Source organism: Lepidothrix coronata, unplaced genomic scaffold (assembly GCF_001604755.1).
Source record: "Lepidothrix coronata isolate B3197 unplaced genomic scaffold, Lepidothrix_coronata-1.0 Scaffold15, whole genome shotgun sequence".
Taxonomy (NCBI): domain Eukaryota; kingdom Metazoa; phylum Chordata; class Aves; order Passeriformes; family Pipridae; genus Lepidothrix; species Lepidothrix coronata.
This window is the reverse complement of record NW_016690195.1, coordinates 1,170,014-1,195,440: the sequence shown is the minus strand read 5'-3', so window position 1 is coordinate 1,195,440 and position 25,427 is coordinate 1,170,014. Positions and strand designations below refer to the sequence as shown.

Below are 25,427 nucleotides of genomic sequence, written 5' to 3'. Positions count from 1 at the left end.
CTCATCATAGGGGAAAAATAGACTAGAGTAGAATAGAATACAATATTTCAGTTAGAAGGATCCTAAAGTGATCATCTTGTCCCACTTCCTGTCCAGTTCAGGGCCGACCAAACACATGTTGTTAAGGGCACGTCCAGATGCTTCTTATACTCTGACAAACTTGGGGTATCGACCTCCTCTGGGAAGCCTGTTCCACTATTTGACCACCCTCTCAGTAAAGAAATGCTTCCTTATGTCCAGTCTAAGCCTCCCCTCATGCAGCTTTGAACCATTCCCCCATGTCCTGTCCCTGCATATCAGGAAGAAGAGCTTAGCACCTCCCTCTCCATGTCCAATTCTCAGGAAGCTCTAGAGAGCAGTGACATTGCCCCTCAGGGTCATTTTGTCTAAACCAGACAAGCCCAAAGTCCTCAGTCCCTTCTCACAGGACATTGCCTCCAGCTTTTTCACCAGCTTTGTTACCCTCCTCTGGACACATCCTTGTTTAATTGTGGGGCCCAGAACAGCACACATTGCTCAAGGTGAGGCCGCACCAACACTGTTACAGTGGGACAGTCACCTCTGTTGACCAGCTGGTGATGCTGAGTTTGATGCACTCCAGGAGCTGTTTGCCCTCTGGGCTGCCTGGGCACACTGTTGACTCCTGCTGAGTCTGCTGCTGACCAGCACCTCCAGATCCCTTCCTGCAGGGCTGCTCTCCAGTCAATCCTCTACCAGTTTGTATTTGTGCCAAGCGTTACTCCATCCCAAGTGCAGAATATGGCATTCAGACTTGTTAAATTTTATGTCATTAATCACTGCCCAGTGATTAATTGATCCAATCTATCTAGATCCCTCTGCAAGGCTTTTGTCCAAACAGCATCTCCCAGTTTAGTATCCTCAGTGAATTTGCTAATGGTGCATTCCACTCCTGCATCTATATCATTGATAAAAATACTAAACAGAGTTGGCCCTAGAATTGGGCCCTGAGGTACATCACTGGTAACAGGTTGCCAGCCAGATGTAGCCACATTCACTACAACCCTTTGAGTGCTGTTCCTCGGCCTCCAGCTCGCTGTGTACCTGCTCATCTTAGAGAAGGATGCTATGAGGGACAGTATTAAAAGCCTGTGTATTTTGATGTTTAAATACTTTCTTTTGTAACGCTTAGTCATGTTAGAGTGTTCCTTTGCTGATGGTCTCCAGATGGTGCATCACGTTGAAGTACTCTAGAACTCTCTTCTAGTTTGCTAGATTCTCCTCCATAGATTCTTTGTCAGCCTCTGGGTTCCAGTGTTCTGTTAGCCTCTCCTTTTGAAAGTTAGATTTTGCCATGTCGCTACAGAAGCCCTTTTCCGTCTAGAGATGATCCAAAGATCTCTGTCTGGTTTAACCACTAATTTTTCAAGAATTAAATCTAGGGATTTACTGCCTTTGGAACACAACATATTGAAAAAAGATCTTGGCAGTGTCTTCTAGGCACAATTTCTTGTAATACTTGTTTCTAGGTGAAAGTGGGAAGTGAGTTGTATGCCTGTCTTGCTGGACATTTGTCAGTGCTCAGGCTAATTTTTTGTTGCGTGTTCAGGATTAACTGCATGGAAGTATTTGGAGATTCAGGACATTTTATTGTTTCTGAACTTGGGTGGATTTGGCAAAGCTGTGGCAGAAAGTGTTACACTCAGCATGTCTTAAACCATTCTTGATATGGTGTTTGTTGATAGCCAGAGTATAAATTGCCTGCGGATGATTGTCTGCAGACGATCGCAGTTTTAGTGATTCATCATGGAATTATTAGCTCGTGTAATGAGAATTGTCTCTTTCTGCAAATATCCTTTTGACCATGCTTCAGTTTATCTTACAGTTGATTTAAAGTCCCTTCTTGCTTGACTCAAGAACGGGTATATGGTTTTACGCCCATGGCATAATACCAGGAAAAGCATCTTATTTGAGCTGTGTATAACAGTTCTCCTGACATAGAGTCAACAGCATAGCAGTCAGCATAAAGTAGCACAAATAAAGGCTTTGAGCAGTGTGCTGCTGAATAGAAACACTGAAAGATCTTAGAGATAAATGGCAGGCAAGGAATGCACAATGTGCAGCAGAGACAGAAACTGCTTGGCTTGGAGCTTGGAGCTAACGCCACCATCAGTTTCATCCTCTTGCATGGGGCAAGGTTTATAAAAGTCACTGGGACTCCTTGAGTATAACAACACATGTACTTACTTGGAAAGCAATGCCAATTTGAGCAACTCCTACTCTGCTTTGTCCTTGTTGACTATCACAGAATCATAGAATCAGCTGGGTTGAAAAGACCTCTGAGATCATCAGGTCCAACCCTTAATCCAACACTACTGTGCTTATAGACCATGGCACTAAGTGCTATGAATTAAATCTGGGAACTGATTTGTTGGAAAAATAATTTGGCAGACAAGTTTGTTTTTAACTAGGGTCTGCTATAGTTGGTCAGTGGAGGGGCTGACACACAGTGGGAATTACTGCTGAAGGTTGCAGTGAAAGGAGGAACTGGAGCTTGGCACTGCTGTTTAAATAAATGTATGTGTAACTGTGCCCTTGGGCTCCACACCCAGGTTTTATGACACTGGATAGAACCTGGAGTAGGGAAGCGGTTCTGTTTGTTAAATAATTAAAACTTGTTATGAGCAGCTCAAGTGCAGATAATCCTGCTGACTAATATTTTTTTCTTTCTGTTGAGTCCTTCTGTTGGTTTGATCATGAGTGGGTTTTTTGTTTCTTATGGGCTTTTGGTGGTAGTTGTTTTTTGGAGGGAGGTGTGGATGTGTACCAATGCTTTTAAAACTGAAACTGGAAGGAGTTGCTATTGCTTAATTTCTGTGTAGGATTGGAAAATTAGAGAAAGGGAAAAAATGCAACCCAGCATTGCAGCCAAATTAGAGTATTTATCTTCAGTTTTGCAGTTTCTTGCATTTCTAAGAATGTGTCAAGTTCATTTGCTTAGTTCTTATATTAAAGCATCAATGTACTGTAATTAAATAGCATTTCAGTTATATGAATAGGTTCTTTGTATTTCCTTGAGAAATTGCATCACATGGAATTAATTATGTTTTTGTGGTTTTGCTTTTAATCTAGAATAAATGTTGATGAAAATCTGAGAAGTGTTCTCAGGGGGGTCTGGTACCTAAAAAAGAGGCTCTTACTGTTTCTCTGATAACACTTGTTCAGGATCTTATGTGTCCCTATTATGTTTGTCTAAAGCAATGAGGATAAACAACTGCTAACTGATGACTTAGTAGTGGTGTCTTGTTTATAAAGCAAACAAATGAAAATATATCTCAATTTTATTTCACTGTGTTGTGTTTCCTATGGTGATGAAATGTCTGTCAGCTTGTTGCCACTTGACTTGCAGTTTATTCTATCATTTGTGGTGGCATATGATTCTGCAACATAGTGAAGTTGAGAGAAACATTTTGGACTTTCAAGTCTTTTTTTTATAGTATGTGTTTAATAATTGAATTTTTAATGATTTTGTTTTGTGCTTTAAAACTGAAGTTTTTCTGGTCTACTAAAAAAAAGTCNTACACATCTTTTTTTTATAGTATGTGTTTAATAATTGAATTTTTAATGATTTTGTTTTGTGCTTTAAAACTGAAGTTTTTCTGGTCTACTAAAAAAAAGTCAAGAATTGTTATTATTTATGATAATCACTATGAAGTGATCATGTTTTAAGTAGTTCAAATATATACACCTTATGTGTATATCTGAAAATGGTTTTGTATTTTCTTGCAGCTAACAGAAGATGAAATTGCAACTATTCTGAAATCTACTCTTAAAGGACTTGAATACTTGCACTTTATGAGAAAAATACATAGAGATATAAAAGCTGGAAACATCCTTCTTAACACCGAGGGACATGCAAAATTAGCTGATTTTGGTGTGGCTGGCCAGTTAACAGTAAGTACCTGTACAAAGATATTTTAAAAATGCTTTAGTGCTTCTAACCATGTTCTTTTTACCTTTGTCTTCCACCTTGAATTTTGTGTCTGAGAAGTGACTAGTGGTAGTGGCAGAAATAACATTCTTCATCATGATGAATATTTAGTGTATTGCAGGGCTATAGTTGTTTTTGTAACCCAGTGTATGTCAAGTGCCTGATGATCTCACTTTAAATTTTAGTTTGATGTTTATGATTATTACCACCTATCTGGCCTCTGTAGGATGATGGGCTGAATCTGTTTGGTCTTAATTGGAAGTCACTACCATTTGACCTTTAGGTGGCTAATTTAAATATAGAATTGATATCAAATTAATCTGAAAATAAGCATCTCTGTTTTAATTGCATAAATAATATAATTACAGGATACCATGGCAAAACGTAATACTGTTATAGGAACTCCATTTTGGATGGCTCCTGAAGTAATACAAGAGATTGGCTATAACTGTGTAGCAGACATCTGGTCCCTTGGTATCACTTCTATAGAAATGGCTGAAGGAAAGCCTCCATATGCTGATATTCACCCAATGAGGGTAAGTGTGTGGTGGTGTTTTTTATTAGTTGTATTTTAAAAAAAACCTCTGCAAACGCACAAAACATGCAAAAAAACCTAATAGTGGAACCTTAAAACTGTATGTTTATGAATGGACATTTTAAGACTGACAGTTTTTACTCTCTGTGTTGCTTCCTATTTACTCACTTGCCTGTGTTTTAACACGTTTCTGTAAGGTTTCAGAATGCCTTTATTGCCACTTGAGAGGGAGTTAAAGCAGTAAGCATTTAATTGGCTTGAAGGCAAAATATAGAGCCTTGTGCATGCTGTGCCTGCACTTGGAGAGTTCTGTCACCAAGAGTCCATCCTCCTTTGAAAGGCAGTTTTGAATTAAAGGTGACCTAAAGAAGGTTTCAGAATTGTCCTGTGTGAGCAGTGCTAGTATTAGTAACACCTGACAGCTTTTATTTATTAGTGACTCTTAAAGTCTCTTACTGAATTAGTTTACTTTTTGTAAAATAAAATGTAAATAGAATTAATCACTTCACTTGGAGAAGTTCATGGGAGTCAATGTTTATCTAGGAATAACTTGCCACTGTTACTCATACTTTTATTATTTTTGTAATGAGCTATAGAATAGCTATGATGATTGCACTGAACATCAATAAACACTCCATTCTTAAATTTTTTATATCTAAAGCCCATTTTGTATTAATAAGGCACTTTATATTGCCTAAAGCATATCTTTTTTCAAAAAACTCTTTGTAATTGGCTGCAAAAATGGCATGCATACTATATTATTTTATTCAGTTTCCTTTTGCCTCCTATATCAGGATCTTAATATAAGGAAACCACCATTATCAAAAGCAAAGGTACTGTTCATACGTGATTACAGTAGGGTGTTGCTTATATGAGTTGAAGTGCTGAAGTATTTAGTGCTGTTGGGTTCTTGATTTTTGTTTGTGGGTTCTTGGCTTTTGGTTGTGTGTGCCTTTGGAGCAGGGATGTTTCCTGAAATTTCATGGCAATGTGCAGCTCTGTTAAAACTAGTGAGTGTTTTGCAATTTAGAAACATAACGTAATTTTGTAAGCAAATTTTAGTAGTTTTTCTGCACCATATTTTTTTCTGTGTAATTAACTGTTTTTAAATTGCAATTCAAACTGAAAATACTCGGATGAAATCTGTGAAGAAAATAAGTATCTCTGAACCTTGTTTTTGATGGGGATTTAAGATGAAATAACATCTAAATAATATTTTGAAGAAAGATTGATGAAAAATTAAATTTATCAAGTGGCTGTGATTTTTGGTTATATTCTAATGAAAATGTCTTAATCACATCTCAGTAACATCACTGTGTGTAGTTGCACTAGCTATTGAAAGGTGAGGACTGCATTATCAGTGAGGATTTTTATGTGCATGACAATAGCTGCTTATAAATCAAAGGTCACTGAGTTTGAGTGCTTGTGGATCTGTTCAGTTCTTGCAATCAAGTGACTGCTATCAAAGGCCAAAGCAATTTAACACGACAATTCTGGATTACACAGAACATGCATTTTTGTTAATAAATTACGTTACGGTTTTTAAGGGCTTGTATGCAGTTAGTGCTCTTTTATATATTTGATACCTACAGTTTTTCTTAATTTTTATTAGTGAGTTGTTACAGTGGTTAACAAGAAATACACAGATTTAAGTTGCAATAGGTTTCCTGGTGTCATATGATACAACTTCACAGGACTTTTGGACATATGTAGATGCTTTCCTACTTTGTTTTAGTTATGACATAGAATTGATACAGGCAAGCATGAAAGCTTGGGCAAATTTTCATTGCTTTTTCTAGATGTTGCTTGAGTTCTGTGGTATTTATGTAAGGCACAATTTTGTTGCCTGGGAATGCACAGTGAAATTACCGTGTGCACTATTTTGCTATAGGCTGGTTGGCACTACCACAAAGGTAATGCATTGCCAGTAGGCCATTTCCTTGTCAACTGCATTTACAGCTTAATAGAAATATTACATGACTTCTTTAAACAAGTGTTTTGGCAGAGAGGAAATAGCAGATTCCATGCAAACAAGCATAGCTTCCTCTGCTTAACCACACTCTAACTACTCCAAAGAATTGTATTCGTTTCAGCTGGGAAAGAAGAAGCGGGGGGTGCAAAATGGAATTTTGGGGGTGGGGGGAAGAAAAAGCAGTTTTTTTCTGCTTAGGTGTTACTGTAGTAGTATATTTGACTGCATAAGTGTCATCAATGCTATTTCACTTGTTTCTCCTGCAAACCTGAGTTCAGCAGGACTTGTAGTTGAGACTACCAAGGACTTGGTTTGAGACTCAAAGGTCAAGACCACTTGCAAGCTCAGTAGTTCTAATGCTTTATTCACCTAAGAATTATGAAATGCCTCACAGATTCTATGAGTCTGTTTCTGCCTTTGCTAATGATGAAAAGTGAAACTTCTCTATTTTCGACATTTGGGGTTTTTTTCCAAAGAAGGAGTGTTTTCCAGTAGTTTTAAAGGAGGGAAAAATACAGATGTCCTTAAGATTACCCTAAAACATGGTGATACAGCCACTAGAAATAGCAAGGAATTTGCTGATAAGTCAAAAAATCACTCAAACCTAGATAATTTAACCCATCTAACAGGGCTAAAAGCATGTTGATTGCAGTAGACTGTGCAGCAACCAGGGTTAATGTGTCTGACAGTGTTTGCATCTGCCTTTGATTGCTCTGCTGGGATGAGCACTTAGGAATTTATAGTGGAGCTAATTAAAGGGGAGTTCAGTGTGGTTCTAGAACAAGACTCAATCCCACTCTGAAGCTGCAGTGATGTTTTAACAGCTATACTCCTGTGTTCTCCATTGACTGCAGCATGTATGCTGTCCTGTAGTGATAAAGTATTTGTTTTAACAGTGTCAAAATTTAATTCAAACCATTAAATGTTTTGTTCAGTCACTCCTCATCATGTGTATCTGTCCTTTTTAATTTCTAAATTCCTTTTTTTTTGTCTGTAGTCAAAGCATAGAGACTGGCACTATTTTGCTGTAGTAGTTGTGATGTTGCTTTTTTGCTGAAAATTGGTAACATCCTTTTGAAATATTCTCAGTCTTTGCTAATCAAGACATGATCTCAAAATGTCACATAAGATTGTTCCTGGTGGAAGATTGTTTAAGTTGCAAAGTTTTTATTTGATCCATCTACTGCTGATATTTGGCTTTATTAACAAGTAGCTTAATAACACTTTGCTATAAAGCTAATCTTAAACCTTAAAAATGGCTGTTGTTTGAGGTCCTTTCTATAGACCACCCTTACTCCCTTACCCAAATTTTTCCTTATGTTCATGCAATGACATAATTAGTTATTCCTGTGAGGCTGAGGATCAAGTGTGGGCTGCTGGTGTTAGAGACAGCCTGTCCTTAGCCAGGAGTTCCTGAGCTTTCTGTTAAGCAAGCACTAATGTTTTTGTGGCCTCACATGAAGTTGGATAAAGGAATTAATGTTCTGAAAAGTTAACCTGGTAGAAACCTGCTAGAACTGAGCCAGTGAAGTTGTAGGAGCCTGTAGGTGGACAGGAAAAATGGTTGAGTGGAGTTACTGCTTTTGAGACCTTTAGACCAACTATAGTACTGCGATGTGTGTTTTATAAAATTTGCTCTTCTTTGCAAGGTCAACAGTTAATGACAGGTTGGTGTGCTTCAAATAAATGCTGGTAGCTTGCTTAAAAAGGAGAAGAAAAAAAGGCCAAAAAAACTCCAGACTCTTTTCTTTCATGCTTATCAAGCATCTGCAATAATTCACGTTGCTGTGGTGTGGAAGAAGCTGGTGGTAGATGTGTTTTTCAACACTTCATAGTATTGGTTTTTGTTTCTTTATGGTGAAGTTTGTTGGAAATGGACATGTGGGCATCACATGTTCTTAAGTGATTTGGAAAAAGCCAATTCAAACTGCTTCCATTTGCCTTAAGTCTAATCACGATATTTATTTTTCCATGGAACTTACCCAGATTATCCATGCCTCCTGCTTAGCCCATGTCACTTCCACCCTGGACTAATCTGTTTGTAATAACCTTTTATTCCCAATGTATCTGGTAACAATCTACCATTTCCTAGTTTTTTATTCTCGATATATTGTATTAAAACTGGAGACTGAAGTGAGAATTATTGCTCTGTAAAGCTGTAAGAAAAAAGGAGGTGTCAGTTGGAGCATATCAGTCAGATTGGGACCAGTTTTTCAGCCATTGAGAAAATGGTTTCCTCCATGCCTTTTGTGCCAGAAGTTGAGGAGAGGAAAAAAGAAAAAACATTTCTGGGGATGTCAGTTGTCCTTCTTTGTAGTCACTCCTGCATTTCTTCTCTTCAACAGGTGGTGTTATCTCATGGGTTTATTATTTTCTCTGAGAGTTCACCTATCTTATCTCAGCATTACTGCTTTTAAATTCATGTAGGTTTGTAAAAGTATATTATATGGTTTTCTTATTTTAGTGCCTTTGCTTATCTTTAGAAAAGACTTTGAATTAACTTTTAAAAGTCCTTTACCTTTTAAGAACTTTCTATGAGATACTTTGTTAATTTATAACTTAAGATCTTACCTGCTGTATCAAGATAGAGTGAGCTAATATTTAAAGAGTTTAAAATATGGATATTTAATTGTACATTACTGCTCATTATTTTACTACTCTTCTAAATCTTGTGGAAGAATGACAGTGAGCTACGATGATACCAGGGGCATGTAATGTGTGTTTGCAGTGGGGGCCTAAGACACCGATGTGATACAGTTGAGACAGCTTGGAGAAGCATGTGTTTTGGCTGCAGTTTTTTCAAAAAGCTGTTGGAAGACCTTTGGACCTCTCTAGACCTTTAAATGGAATTTTTCCGTTTGCTTTAAACAGATCTAAACGCAGGTGATGGCTGCAAAGGGATGGTATTCCTACCTTTTCCGTACATTTTCAACACCCATTTCTGCTGGAACCAGCATTTAGCTGGCCAGTGATGAGCTGGATCAGAAAATGAATCCATCTGAAAACTAACCAAGTACAAGAAGCAGTTTTCACTAACATTGTTAATGTGGTACTTGAACTAGATGTGAACAAAAATGTGTGGCTGGAACTGGTAGGAGAATTGGGTCATCTGTTTTTGGCCATCAACCAAATTGACTGAAGATAATTGCAAAACCAGAGTCTCAGCTGGCTATTTGTAAATTTATTATGATTAAAACTTAATAATTATTTGGAGAAACTCCTGTATACATAAGCTATAGCTGTAGGTGCAGTGCTGCCATGCTGGTTTTGCTGCTCTGGATTGCTTTAACATTTGAGTGCAGAGTCTGAGGGAAGGGGAAGAGAATCCTCTTCCTTTTCCTGATAGACTGGTGCCTGTAGACTGCAGAGCTTCTCTGAAGATAAATTAGGCCTTTAAAAATGCTTGTTTTAAGGGACAGACTGACATTTCTGTAGCTGTTTGAGCTGTCCTTTTGGACTTTTTCTGGTTGGGCATATCAATAAAATTAGACAGGATACAGCAGAACTTCATGGGGGAAACTTCCAGTGGCCCTCAGTTTGCATGCAGCTGAAGGCAGGTGTTGCTTCATAATATATTTGCCTCTGTAGTGCTATTTATAGCCAAAATTTCAAATAGATGTTATAACTTTATTCAAGGAAAAAAAGTGAGCACAATTAATTCCAGACAGTATTTGTCTAATAGAAAATAAAGTATGTTCTCTATATAGATTGGGGAAAAAAAGTAAAAAAAAAAAAAAAAAGAAAAAAAAAAAGAAAAAGCCAGTGTCAACTCTAAGGAAGTGTGACTTAGTTTATTTAAGGATTCTTAAAAAAAAAAAAAAAAGAAAAAAAAAAAGAAAAAGCCAGTGTCAACTCTAAGGAAGTGTGACTTAGTTTATTTAAGGATTCTTAAAAAAGGAAAACTTTAAATTTTAATTTAAATATGCTGCTACTTCAAATCAGTAAGTAACCTGTCCACTTAATTTGATCAAAATGTGAATTATCGTATGACATTTTTTGTATGAATGAAACACCAAACCAGATGAGACAATACTGTCAGCAGTACGTTAAAAAAAAAAGGTGCCAAATGCTTTTTCATTCAAGATTTATTTCACTTGTCAAAAGAAATGTATTTATTTATTTCTTTTAAACAAATGATCAATGTTTATAGTGCTTAAACAGACCTCCTCCTTACCTCAGCTGCTTCTGGTGTGGTAAGTTATTGCTGAGGTGTAGACCAGTTCCCAAAACCCTGTTCATAGTTTGACTCCTTTCAACAAGGCTTCTGGAATGGAGAGATGATAAATGTTGGGCAAATTAAAATAAGTAATTGCATACATTTGAACTTGCATGTCTGTGCATGTTCCATTTTTTGTGAGCAATTACCTGATGTGATACCTAAATGAAATATTTTCATTGAATTTGTTAGAACCTTAATATCTAGATAATAGATCTACTGATCACCAGGGGAATTGCTCTTTCTGTGAGTTAAGATGACAGTGCTTGCTGTAGTTGTAATGAGAATTGGACTTGCTTGTTTTTTTTTGTCAGCATTCTTTAATCGGTATGTAAAGGCATGTTTTCTGTGGGTTGTTTTATGTTAACTTGAGAAAATACATTTCTAAATTTTCTGGAATACAATTAAGGTAACTGTTAACTGTTGCAATAATGTCATTTTTACTAGGTGAAAAGAGACAATTTTTAGGTACTTGGTAATAGTGTCAGTTTGACATTACTTTTCCTTGTGGTTGAGCTATTTTTAGCAGTGGATTGAAAAGTAAATAAAGGACGAACTGCGGTCCTGCAGACAAATCGTGATTTGTCAAAGTTGCACTTGTGGCTCCTGGGTAAGGAACTCACAGAGGTGCAGAGATCCTGCTCTGTAAATTAGTCTTTTTCATTTCAAGATATGTGCGGTTCTCCAAACTGAAAGTTATGATTGATGATTTTAGTTAAAATATACTTGGTGTTCACTTACATATATTTGCTGATTTCAAATGCTTTCCTCCTTTAGCTCCTGTTCTTTGTGAAAATGCTGGGTATAGATACAGACATAGTACCCTTTGAATGTAACTTCTTTTTTAGTATTTAATTCCTGCAGGATTAATGGAGGTAGTGAATTTGAAAATTCATTTTTAATTTATTTATTTGTTTGTGATCAACCCGTCTATGGACTTATTGTAGAGGAGACAAGAATATTCTGATGAGTGAGGAAGTCAACCTGGGCAAGTGCCCCCAGGGTATAATCTAGTTTCTTGTGACAGAGAAATATAATTTATTCCAGTGTTTCAGCATGCCTAGCGTAGAATTTTAAAGAAAATTTCTCTATACCAAGCACGACTTAGCCAAGAGAGATAAATAGCATAAAAGAAATAGTATGTGAGTTGTGAATTGTCCTCGGACGCTGCAGACAAGTTTAGAGATATCTGGTTGCAAAAAATATGAAAAGTATCCTGTGATATTTTACTTATTTTCTTAAATTGCAATTGATAGTTCATTACTTGACTTTATCAGATTAAGTTCCATGTATTGAGCCTCCAAGAGAATGATGCTCAAGCTTGGCAGCATCAGCTTTCCAAGACTTGACAGCTTGCTATGCCAAGGGATAGTATGCTTAACATCAACCCATTTCATGTGAAAGGAGGGTTGTTGTAATACTGTTTTGAAAGCAAGATAGGAAAAATACCATTTGTTCTCTGGTGAAGCTTGCTGATGATAAAAATTTTCTCCCTAATCCCCCAAGGAACTTTTTGAAGAGGTTTTGCCACATGGCTTCTCACAGAAAAGACTGAGGGGTCTGCCTGGTTTACAGAACTCCTGAATGATTCAACACTAGCATTGATACAGGCACTATGAAAACATTAGAGTACTTGAGGTGTGTTTGATGATTAAATAGGATGACGACCTCTTCTTGTCCACATTAAAGCTTTTGGAAAAGTCTGCAGTGTAATGCCTTCCTATAGGTACTGGGTTTTTTGCCTACTGTTTTTTTTTCTTGCATCTCGCTATCTTTTTTTTCCCTTCAGTAAAGAGGTGTGGTGAAAGTTCACACAGTACAAGTGTTCCAATATAAAGTGCAGTTACAAGTACTTGTAGTTACAGAATCTGGCATAAATACATCTTCACTAGAATTTTCTTCATATCACTAGAAGTTTTGGAAATAGAATAAATGTTTATTACTGCTAAAAGTATGAATTGTTTACATTTTTTAATGATATCAGGTTTGCTGGTTGCGTATGTGTGCAAAAAGGAAATGTTAATCTGTCATGTGTAATAAAGTAGCAGAAGCAGAGAATATTTGAAATTTGTACTGGAACTGGAGTTTAATTTGAATTAAATGGAAAACATTTATTTCATGCTTCTAAATGAGGATTTAATTAAAATTAAATTAGTTCATCTTTTTAGACTTACCCCTGAATAGGAAATTTGAAACGTGCTTCAGTTGATGGTTGTTTTTCTCTGACTTTGATTAATCACTTTCAAAGTAAGTGGAGGATCAGTACAGTAATTTCATAATTACACACAAGTGAGTTAACTTGAAACTTTAACTAAAATAACTGTAAAGGAAGTTTGATCTTGGTTAGTTTCATGTGATGCTGTGCATCTTCTGTGAATGATTCACATTTGTAGAAGTGCTAATTTGAAAAAAGGACCATGCTATTGATACTACCCATTTATTTATGAGACACTTCAGTAGGGAAATGTTTGACCAGGAAATATTATTTTTCAAAGATGTTGGAACAGTAAAGAGAAGTTGAATGAAACCATGAAGTTAATGGAAATATTCTTGATGACTGGAGGGAGCATTGCATCAAGCCCTACATCTGTAAGCACTGTTAAAGATTGCTTGATAGAACTGTTAATGCAGGTAAAGCCCGGAATGTATTCGCATGTTAACAGCACCCTCTGTGACTGAGCTGGCTGCTTTCTCCCTGGACAAATGGTAAAAATAAACAGGCAAACAACCCCCCACCAGAAAGCTTATTCAGAAGTTGTAAATTACTGTAGATTTGTTCATTTGTGATGTTAGTAATGTCACTGTAAACATAGCTGAGGCTGCGAAGCAAAATGATTTTGCAACTTGAAGATTTCAAGAAAATTTTATTTGAAATAGGTGATTCGTAGTAAATCACTGAGATGCATTAAAACTAGAATCACAGTTTTAACGAAAGACTTTTTTAATCAACTTTACAGTCACTATTGTTTGGAAAAAAAGTGCCTTTCCATCATTTGGGCATGTCATTGTATACTGAATTTATTCAGTTTCTTTTTAACTCGCACTATGGACTTGGAAAATTATTTAGCAAGATGTTTATGCACAAATTTAGGAGAATTTATTTTACTAAAAAGTCTATAATACCTTGCAGGATATAGTAAAATGTACCACGGATTTATAAACTTTTAAATGAAGAGCTATATATATTTATTAGAGATGCTTCTATTTCTTTTTATTTCCTTTATCTTTCAAGTTCCAGGATTAGCACAGAATATTCAAAGTTAATTTTTATTCAAGGGTCTGGCAGCTAGCTCCATTGAAAAGGAGGGAATTTGTCTATTGCTTTTAACTGAAATAGGTCTATTTGGATTCTTTTATGTGACTAATGTCTTGTTAAGCCATAAAAGAACTCGGTAAATAATTTTAAGGCATTCTTGGAAGCTTGAATTAATGTTTATTTATTGAAAGGAATTGTATGTTCATTTTTTCTTAAACATCTTTTCTGTTATTATGGCTAGTTGACCTGGAGGGAGTGCTTTAGAAACTTGACTGCTATATTGCCAAATTCTAACATATTACCATTTTTAAAAGCAAAAATGTATTTACTTGGGTTTTAGTTAAAGGGATATTTGATTTTTTTAATTGCATGAGAGAAAACTACAATCACATTGGGAGGAAAATATTAAGCTTCTGTTGCTACTTACCATAAGATTTTTATATGCTTTAAGTCTATACTGGTTGTTTACTTTGTAAAAAAAATCTTAAAAATTGCTTAGATTGAAAGGAAGGTAAAATTTGGAATGGAGAAAGCTTATTAAGACTATATGTACCCTGTTTCTGTTATGGTATTATATTGCCTTAAAATGTACACTAGGTAATTTTTATAAAGGATGATGCATATTTAATGAAGAAATTTATTTATTTAAAAGGAAGGGTTGCCAATCAGTCTAAATTTGTTTCAGTTAAAACTTGATGGTCTAAAGACAACTTATAATCCTTTTCTTGTTATAAAGTATTGTCAAATTTGTAGTAGTATCAGTTAAGTTTATGGAAACTTTGTTTTAAGGTGGTTTAAAATAGAACTAAATCTTTAATTTGTGTTTGATGGCACCTGTTTTCATTTTGTTTCCCCGGCAACACCAGTGGTATCAAAATTTGCCCGTAGACCACCCTGGTGTTAGAGAAGAATGAAACCAGCCTGGCTTTTGCATTTTAGCCTTATATTTTACTGACTAAATACTTAGACACGTAGCACAGTCAGTACTATGTGTCTATAGTTGTGAACTAACTCAAATGATTTGGGTTTCCCATTTAGGATTTTTGTTTTAATTAGAATTTTCTGTACTAGTGCCAGTTTGCGTTGTTCTGCTATTTTGGAAATGCATAGAGATATAGGAAGTATTTTTGATACCCTATACTAGAAAAAGCTGTGTTCGAAAGCTGTATTGTTCATACTTTTTAGATAACATGGTCTGTTTTTAAAGCTTTGTGGATCCAAGTTTTTATTCCAGATGTAAGTTCTCATTATTTGGGAACATGGGAAAGAAATAAAGCCAACATGAGTGTTACCTCCAGATTCTGCTTTCTTCTGTGCCTCTTTACCATATCTGAAATTTCACATTGATTATGCAAACTACCTATACAGCATTCCAAACACCACAAATCTTAATGCGTTATCAGTTTACGTTTCAGAAAGCAAACATGGACATAATTCTTGCAAATACTCTTTATCGTTACCTGCTTGCCTGAAAAATTCTGTTTTACTGACGAAAGTCTCCTCTGCAATGTATATTCCTGAATTCCATGCTATCCTGTTGATGTTTAAAAAAAAAAAGTTGGTGTTCTGCTGGAGCAAATCAGATTTATAGTGAGAACTACAGAAACACTGGGGAGTCTGGGAAGTTTCAGTTGTCTTGCATTTTCCATTCTCCCCCAGAAATTTATAATAATTTTGCAAGATAATGAAGTAATCTGTTTTCAGAAAAGAAAGAACCACTGATGGAATTCAAGGGAATGATGGCCCCTGTGGTACTTCCCAGTGTCCTGGTGCTGTGACTGAAGGTTTGGCAATAGAGATGCCAAACCTGCTGCTGCTCCTGTTTTCATGCTATGAAAATGTAAAACAGGTAGCGTCAGCAAGCACAGGATTTATGGGCAAACTGATATGCATGTGTTGAAAAAGTCATCTCTTTCAAGCAGGATGTTCCTTGTGAAATATAGTAATCATGAGGTCTAACAGTGGGACAGAGAGCGTGTCTACGTGGGGCAGGTACATACAGACACAAGTGAGCTTTGCCTCTACTGTCCTCCTTTTACTTTTCTCCAAGAGTTTCTCCAGAGGAACTGTGTGCGCACTCTAAATGTCTTGCTTTTTTTTCTTTCTCTGAATAATAATATGACTAATTTGTGCAAACTGTGGTTTTGCAATTCAGAAGTGGTTAGCATTTGATTTTTGGGAATGAACATATGAGCATGTGCGTGTTTATAACTTGTAAAACGTGCTGTTGTCAAACAGGTAAATTGAATTATTTAGAAAAATTGGGACAAAGTTTTAGAAGTTGATCCTTTTAACAGTCATGTGAATTGCCATGTATAAATTGTGACTCTGGAGCAACTGATTGCATTGCCACTTGCTTGGTGTGAAAATATGTGGAGTGTGAAGTAGCTGAAGGTTCTTTCTAGACTGGAAATATTACAGGTGCTAGAGAAAGGTCTTACTGCCGTCGCCCTGGAAGAACAGTAGGACACTGAAAGCCAAAGGGCATGTCTTTCTGGATGGGTGTTGGAAAGTTGTTGGGTGCTCAGGTGGCCGTGCTGTCAGAGGACATGACTTGGCTCCAGCTCAGGAGCAGTGCCCTGTGTTTATGTGCATCTGTATCCAAAGTAACATACCTGGCCTCTGAGCTCGTTTGCGTGTTTACATCTCTCTGGGGAAACGATACCTTCTGTTTCAGGCTGTAATTCCTAACCTTTAGTGCTGGAGCCAGTCAAAGTGCCTGGACTGAGTGTGGGCACAGAAGTGCATTTCTCTGAGAGGCTAAAGCATGTGCTGCAGTAATTCTGATGCTGTCTTGTTGACTTTATGCAAGTTGAGGTTTGATTAAGATTTGGTTCAGCATAAAGTTAGCTGATACAAAGCTTAACCTATTAAGTTTCTCTTTTAAATTAATTTACTGAAGGAGGAAGTCTATTCTTTTACAGTGATTCTGGTCAGGCATTATGATTCCTAAAGCTGCATTAGTGTTGTCTAAAAAGGGCTTTGATAAAAATCAACTGGATTAGCATGCTCGTAATCTAAGAGTTTGTTCTTGATCCCTTAGTACTTTATCCTTTTCTTATAGATGAAGTCAGTGGGTATAATGTTCATTTTTGTAAGCCATTAAGGGTCATACATGTCCTCCAGATGTTGTTTCATGCACTGAGTGCATTCTTTTCCCACAGCTGTTACCTTGATTACTTACCTATATTCAGAAAATAAAAACATGGTTAGCTCAGCTTTCTTTCACACCTCAAGGGAACTTATTTTCCATAAAATTTAGCTTTACTGTTACAGAAGAAAAAGGTCTACCGTGAACATCATAATTATGTTTGTGACACAGTTAACTGACACATGGTGACTAGAAGGAAACTGGCAATCCTGGCATTGACACAGGACCTTTTTTTTTTTGCTTTTTGTAACATTACTTAGATCACAATATTCTCTTGATGAATTTTGCCAAAATAAGTAATTTCACACTCCAGAATTTCAGCAATTGACAAAAGTCTCCACATTTTTTGGTTTCCTTTGACAGTTACATTTTTATAAATGACCTCGCAACTGATTTAAGGCAGTAAACTAGATTACTAGGGGCCAAGACTCCAAATCTGGAGCTAAAAACAACCACTGAAGATATCTTCCTTTCTATTTAAATTGGAGAATTGTTACCTAGGCTCTACTGCAGTAGTATACAAGAAAGATGATGTGACTCCTACATTATTCCCTTCTCTAGCTTTGTTGTGTTTTTGTGATAGGAATCAAAAACTCTTATCATTTCATGATCACTGTGCCCAAGACAGTCTTTAATAAACACAATTTTATTTAATTATTTATTTATGGGTCACTATTTATTTGTAAACATCCAGAGAATTTTAATATTTTGTTTGTAAGAAATCTGCTAGGCTTTTGACGTTGAAATGGTAGCTTTTGGTTGCTGTTGAGACTTCAGAATTTATTAACAAATAAAGATTATCATCTGTAAGAGAAATTTGTTCTACAGAGTAAAACATTATGTTTCTAATGCCTTTGCGTTTCAGATGGTGATGGTTTAAATTATGACACCAGTCCTGTGCCTTAGGGCTTGCAATTCTGTAACTTTTTTCAGATGCATCAACTAAGCATTGCCTAATTTGTTATGAAATTGAAAGAAAAGTTGTTCAATAATTCTGACTAAGTTGTGCTGCTAACATCTGTTTCGTATAAAATACTGGTAATCTGATAAGAATTGAAAGAATTGTGTGATTACTAGTTTCAAATAACCATTCCAGTGATGGTCAACCAAAGATGGCTTTTCTTTCCTTGAGAGTCGTTTATATGTATGGGGTGTTAAGTCCAAATGACAGAGGAAGCTGATGCTTGGTGGCATGCAAAGGTGTGTTGGTTTTGGATGCTCTTCTTTGCAGAACCTCTGGCAAATTTATGAGTTATGTTTTCACTTAATAAATTTATCATTAAGTGTATTTATAATTTAACTAAAGAAATCGGTTCACTAAAAAAATGAAGATGACTACTTGTTACAGACAGTAGGGTTTTGTATTTTCAATAAGCATTTTTCATACACGAACAATGGTTCTCAAAAAAAAAAAAAAAAAGATTTTGTGTCATTTGGCAGGTGCAGGATGCATTCTGGAAGTGGAGAGTATTACATGGCTCTGTTTTGAGCCAGAGTAACGGTCGGATGGTCCCTCACCTTAAGTTAAGGCCGAATTTTGATACTTGGTCTGTGTTGTTAAGGTCAGGCAAGATGTGCTCAGAGGTGTTGTCTTTTTTCCCTGATTTCCACATGAATTTTAGTCTCCTCCCTTCTTATCCTTAGTGCTCTGGCTAGGCAAAGAGGAGCTCTCCAGCAGGCAAGGATGAAAAAGTAAGTAAAGCCGAAGAGGTGAAGCTTGGCAAAGTCTTCATGAGAGACTGAAGTTGTTTCACACAGCTTCTCTTTCTTCACATCTGTGGAAATTTTAAGTGTAAATTAATTTGATTTGCATTTTTGGTCTTCATGTATATGAAGTTGTGCATTTTAAAAGAATAGGACATGCTACACTTGAATCTAATTCAGTATTTTTAAGGACTTACTTGACTCCAGTGTGTTAGGAATGTTAGTGAAGATGAGAACCCAGTCATGGTGATCCCTTCGCTGGGAGAAGCTCTGCTTTCAGATTTTTCAGTAGTAGTTGTTTCATCTGTATTTTGTTCTCGCTACACACCAGCTTCTTAAAGGGAAAAAACAGTGGCTGTGAGCTCAGGGTGTGCATGTGAGTGGCTGATGGGATTCACCATTTCTTAACTGCTGTACTTTGTGCTCAAGAACTTTAGAGTTATGCTTCGTCTCCAATGCAGACAGTCTTGCTAGGGGAATACATGCAAGTCTTGTTCAGAGGCAGAGCAATGAGTTTAAAAAGCTTGCCCCAGAAGATAAATAGATGGGATTTTCAGTCAAAAATGAGCATTGTATTCTTCATATTTTTCCCATGGTTTTAAACTACTTCCAGACATGTGGAAACCTGCCTTCATTGAGTGAAGCTGAAGAAAACAATGAATTTTTATTTTTACTGGGGTGTGTGTGTGTATGGAGTTAGTTTTTTAGAGGTATATATGTGTGTATATAAAATCCCTATACATATCTCAATATCTATAAGTCAACTTGTGTGTGTATATATATGGAGTTAGTTTTTTATATACAGGGATATATATTTATGGATATATCTTTCAAAAAATTTTATATATACACATACGTGAGTTCTTTGATTCTATATGCTTGCAAATAATGAATGCCCATGGATGTTTTCAGGCAGGCAAAAAAGTATTTGTTTAACTATTTTTTTTAGATTTCCAGGTTTACCAACACTCAGAAGGCATTGTTTGGTCAGTAACTTGCATGATATCTTCTTGGTGACCACAGGAGCATGAACTGTTGGTTTCTGTGTAGCTCTTTGCAAAATGTTTATGCTACAATGAACTTAAATCTCCATGTGATACTAAATCGAGGTGCTTTCAGTTTTGTTGCTAAGAATGGATGCCTCAGGAATGCTAAACTTGCGTGTAGAAAATGTTTGAAGTTTATATGGGTCTTATGCATTTTCAACACTAATTGGATGTCAGATATGTCCTTTGGAGTGGAATTAACCAGAGCATCTGGTAAATAATTGTGTATTTGTCTGTATTGCTGAGCAGATTCACATGAAAACATTTTAACTTTTTTACTTTCAATCATTAGATATTGTCATATGAAAAATGCAATTACAAGCATTGTATCTCTAAAGGATTTTATCCTGGGTTTATTCGATCTAAAAGTTTTGCTGCTGTTTCTAAGGTCAGCTTTTTAGTTTAATGTGTATTTGAATTTCAAGTCAAGCAATTGACTTGCGTGTCTTTTCTCTTTACATGGTTCTCTTCTAAACTATTGCCTGTGTCAGTGTGACATAGTAAAGCATTACAGCCCAGCAGTCTGTAACAGGCAAATTCACACTCCCTCTCTTTAGTTTTCTGTGTAAAGGAAGGGTGGAAGAATCTTACATCTCCCTTTCCTTTTGTATGTCAGCTGATTTAGGATTGTCTATGGAGTTTGCTACTGCTTAAAATAAAGGGTTGCTTAAAATAACTGAATAATTTCTTCAAGTAAGTGCTCTTTATACTGGTTGGATAGTTTGTTTAATCATCTTTGTGCCATTTCTAGTTATGTTTTTTTGTTCCCTTTAACTTATTGAAGGCTTATTCCCTTCTTCAGTGGACATATCCATTTATGGACAAAGAAGATAATTCACTGCACATGGCTCTTGGTGGCCTTGGTTATGTAGTGCCTGGGGCTGTGCTGCAGGAAAGTCCCTTTGGAGTGTGCTGTGCTGCTTTCGAATTATTGCTTGAAAGCACCACCCCACAAAGCTCCTTGTAAGGAGCCAAGAGAAACTGCCAGAGCAGTCACCAAGATACTGCCCTGTGCACTTTTAGGTCTTGCTGTCTGTTCTAGGGAAATATTTGCTTTACCACTTAGACTCAGTGCTCTCAGACTGAGTGCCATGTCTTCAGGAAGCATGCCCAGCCTTTCTCTACCTGAAGTTTAAGCCAGTACATTTCAGCAGCTTTCCAGCTCTTGCTGTCTTCCAATTCAGTTGCTCTCATTAATGATTTGAAGTAGATTTTGGTGCACTGTGCAGTCTGGTGTTAAGCTACACATGTAGAGTTGCAGAAGGAAGACATAAGCTCTGAATACAGTGATAGAGGAAAGAGGGTTCCAGAAAAACATGGCACTATTAATGCAGTCTTATAGTGGCCCAATTTTATATTAGCGTATTGCTTTGGCCTGGGCGAGTGACCTGTATGTCTGGAATTTGCATCCACACTCTTCTAGCTCGTAACTAACCTTGACAATCTGAGACTTGGGTTGCCTGATGCAGCTTCAGTGTCTGCCTGTTATAACACAACAATGACATCTGACTCTCATAATTCACATCAGAAACTTTAGACATTAGAGCACCTCTGTGGCCTGAGGACATTGTATGTACTATGACCAAGAGGAGTGATCTCATAAGAGGGATTGCTTTCTCCCGGTCTTTGTGCAGATGTTTATAGGGATTAGGTTATTATTTTCTTATTTTTGCAATCTAACCAGCTGATATTTTTTTCAAAATTATATGCATCCCTTAGCTAACATAGATGTCATTTGTGCTTTATTTTTCTATTTGCTTATGAATATCTCTTGCCTCTGTTGTCTCTGCTGCAAGGGAGCTCTTCAGATGCTATTATCTCAGGCTTGATAGAGGAATTTCTGTGAAGCTGCTTGAGTGGAATGAATACATAGAGTTAGAACAAGAGAGAGGTGAGATCTCAACTGTTTTCAAAGTGTGCCTTTCTCAGATTTGCAAAGCCTTGAACTTGGTAGTTCCATATATGTGCTGTAAATTATTGTGCCATTCAAAGGCTGTTTAAGCAAGATGAGTCTTGAAGATGCTTTTTGAGATGCTTTTCATGTGAACTATGCAGTTTACTTAGTAAATAGTTATCATATTGCTGGAGGAGCCAGCAGTATAAATGGTAACATATCATTTGAAGGAGAGGAAAGGCCGTTTACATGTAACTGTATATGACTGCCGTGTCTTGAAGAACTTTTGCATTCAGAAATCCTTTCCCCCTTCTGCCCTGTGGTATTTTTTGTATAAACTGGGGACAAGCTGCTAGGAATTAAGGGTATGATATGGCCCATTTATATGATATCAGCATTTCTAGTCACTGCTTCAGCTATTGCTATATTGTTTGCATACTTGACTGATTGCAACAGCCACATTGCTAAACTGTAATTTTTTCAGTAATATAGGCTGTAAGTTTTTGTCCCCTAAACTGTATATGAAGGAATGTTATTTCTGTGTGTACCTATAGTAACAGGACTCTGCTTTCACTTGGCTTTTTTTCTCTGCAGTGTCAGTCATTGTAGGAAAGCTGTGATACATGCCTTTGGCTGGAAAAAAAGACAATAGGTAAACCAGACCCTAACAAAAATTTAGAAAATATGTTTAATAAGTAAGTGTTTGGACAGGGCAGTACAACACAGACCCCAGACCCAAAACCTATGAAATTTTATAAGATATGCCAGGTTAAATAATTTGGGAGTCTTGGTAGATGTTTGTTATTTTTTTTATCTTCTCCCTTCGGGTTTGTTTAAAATTTGATTTAGGCAAAGGAATATAGATGCAAGGTCAATTCACACCATTGTGGATCTTTTCTCTCAGTATCTCTGTATCTTTCTGGCATCCAAATGTTACATCCTGTGCTATGAACTTTTTTCTTAATTATGAAGACTTTTACTTTTCTGTGTCCTTGATCCTGTGGAGTGATGTCATGTGCATGCAACTAAGCAGTTTATCTGCACGATTTCTGTGTATTTCCTGTAGGGTGTGCAGTATTTTGAAGATGATGGCCAAGACTGAAGGACATCTAATTAGCATTGGATGCCATTAGCATAATGCATTTTAATTAGCCTGTGTTGCATTATGCTCTTGTTTGTTGCGTTGGGTGAAATTTGTTAAAAGCTGAGCAGATCATGTTGGGAGGAATTAGAGATGGGTAAAAAACCTCGAGATGATACAAGTAATAACTAACTTATATAATTCAGTGTGCTATAAAATAAACAACTAATGGGGCTACTATTTTACAATATGTATTACATTTTACTTTAGCAGTTGATAATACTGTTTGAGAGGTGGATAACTTCTGGGGAAAAAAAAAATGCCAAGTCCAGACATGATTAGAAAGAATATAATTGACAAATTTGCAGTCAGTTGCACTAAGTCTAAACGGATGTTTTATTTAGTAGCATAGGTCTTAATTACCATTTTATAGCTAGTGGTTTTGTCAGAAGAGAATCAGTTCTTGATCACAACTAAGACATTAACAAAGACATACTCTTTACTTGTTTCTTGGAGATAAGTTTAAGGGTTTTTCTACCCCTCTGGAACTAGTTTCTCTGCATTATCAGTGCAGGTTATTGTATGGCTAATTACATGGAAGTTTGGGTTGATTTAAGAATACAAATGTTATTACAGAAATAGAAGAGGCTTAGACCTACGTTTTTCTTTTTTACTGTGGTATGTTCAAATGAGCAGGCTTGAAAAGGTTGGTTAGCCACTGGGGATATTAAAAATAAAGTGGAAACTAAATTGTTTATACTTCTTAGAATATTAAAAATGTGGGTTTTTTAAATTAGGTGGAGAAAGAGGAAACAACAAAAACTTCTGGTGAATCTGTTCATATCTATCACCTCAGGGTAGGAAAGAGGTGGCTTTTAAATTAGTATGTTTCAATATGAGAAATCTAGAAGGCATACAAGAAAAAAAGTTAGTTTTTAGCTTCAGTTCTGTGTTTGATGTTAGTCAAAATGTAATTCAAGCAATTGTGTTCTGTAGCCACTGTATGACCTACCCAGCAGCAGTCAGCTCCCCTCTTTTTTTGGAGAGGGGGGAAGCCAATTGGCCCATGTTTAGCTTACTAAATGTCATCTGGATTCAGTAAAAAACAAGTGACCTGCATTGAATTAGTGTAATTGTAATACAAACAGAACATCTCATAGTTTTGGTCTTATACAGGAAAAGAGAAAGTTGGAGAGATTTTTCAGTCTGATAAATAAAACTGAAGATACAGAGAGTCAACTTTGGCTCACAGTTCGTTTTACCTTTTTATTGTCTCCTTTTAAAAAAATTATTGGCATTTGAATTTTCTGTGTACATTCTCTCTTTGGAACATTTTCCCTTTTGGAAGAATCTTCCTTAGAATGTTTGTTGTGTCAGTTATTAAATCATGAGCAATCATTACCAGTTGCAATTTCCTCAGATGCAATGCCATTTGAGAGATATTTTTTTGTTGATCTACCTGGCTGTCCAGAATTTGGTATATTGTTTTACCTCTGTCATTTGGTAGGATTGCTTTTGAATTCCATTATGTAGTTCATATTTTTCACATACTGTTCCAGAGAGCAATGGTTATAGCTACAAAGCTAACAAAGTGCCATGAAGAACTGAAGTATTGATTCCAGCAGTATATTTGAATTTTAACTCTTAACTATGATCTTGTAGTTCTATAATTTAGTTTGGTTTAAAAGGGATATTAGTTTTTAAAAATGTAAGATTGTGTAAGTAATACTGTGCCTTGGTTATACTTCTCTTTCCATTTGGTTATTCAGATGTTCAGATTTTACTTTGTGGTGCCTCCCACTGCATGTGTCTGCATTGTGGCCTGTGGAGTAGAAAAAATAGTTTTGCTCTAGCAACTACATTTCCTTACAGGGAAGGATGTGGCCAATTATTACAGTAATCTAACAATGGAATTTAAGGGACTAGTGTGAATAGTATTTAGTTGAAGCTATTAGGTAGAACATTGGAAACACTAGCTAGACAAGAACAGTAACACTGTTCTCTGTACCCACCTGGTAGCTGGGAAAGCAACACCACTGAGTCTTGTATTCTCTTAAATATCCTGGAGTGTCAGTGGAGCAGAGACAGGAGAAGAAGTTTTCATTCTTCACCTGAAGGTAGGTGGAGTTTTAAGATGTAAGAACTCAGTTACTCTTTCGTAGACTACAAAATCTTCTGTAATTAATTAGTTGCTTCCATTATTTCAGTGGGACATTGGCATTTAGTATCTGGAATTTTGTAATCTATAACTTTAATTTTAGTTCTTCGTTTGAACACTGGGTGGTTTTCTTTGTACCGGTGTTTGGCTTTTGCTGCCACCTGTTCATCTGCTGCCATTGTACAAAGTGAAGTTGGAAGCAGCAACCATTGTTGTAAGCATTGTTCTTTTGTGTTTCATGTTTCTTGCTCATTCTGTTTCTGTACCTAGGTGACCCAACACCCAACATGATAGTTTATTTCTTTTTTTTAAGCTTTATTTTTTTAATTAATTTTTAATGCCAAAGTCACCTTGGGGTATCCCAGTGACTTGTCAGCTACTAGATTTTTAAATTCAGCTTGCAGATTATTTTTCTAGCAAGACTCTACTACAGTTGTGACATGTCTAGATGAAATTCCCACTTTC

At 36.4% G+C, this 25,427-nt stretch overlaps 1 protein-coding gene across 1 annotated transcript in view; it reads left to right on the top strand.

Moving 5' to 3' along the window:
* The window catches only part of STK3 (serine/threonine kinase 3), a 122,771-nt gene that overhangs the window by 23,130 nt on the left and 74,214 nt on the right, over window positions 1–25,427 (top strand). Inside the window, exons 5-6 of the mRNA XM_017806424.1 lie at window positions 3,748–3,912; window positions 4,318–4,485. Coding sequence (XP_017661913.1) covers window positions 3,748–3,912; window positions 4,318–4,485 — 333 coding nt within the window. The remainder of the gene's footprint in view (window positions 1–3,747; window positions 3,913–4,317; window positions 4,486–25,427) is intronic.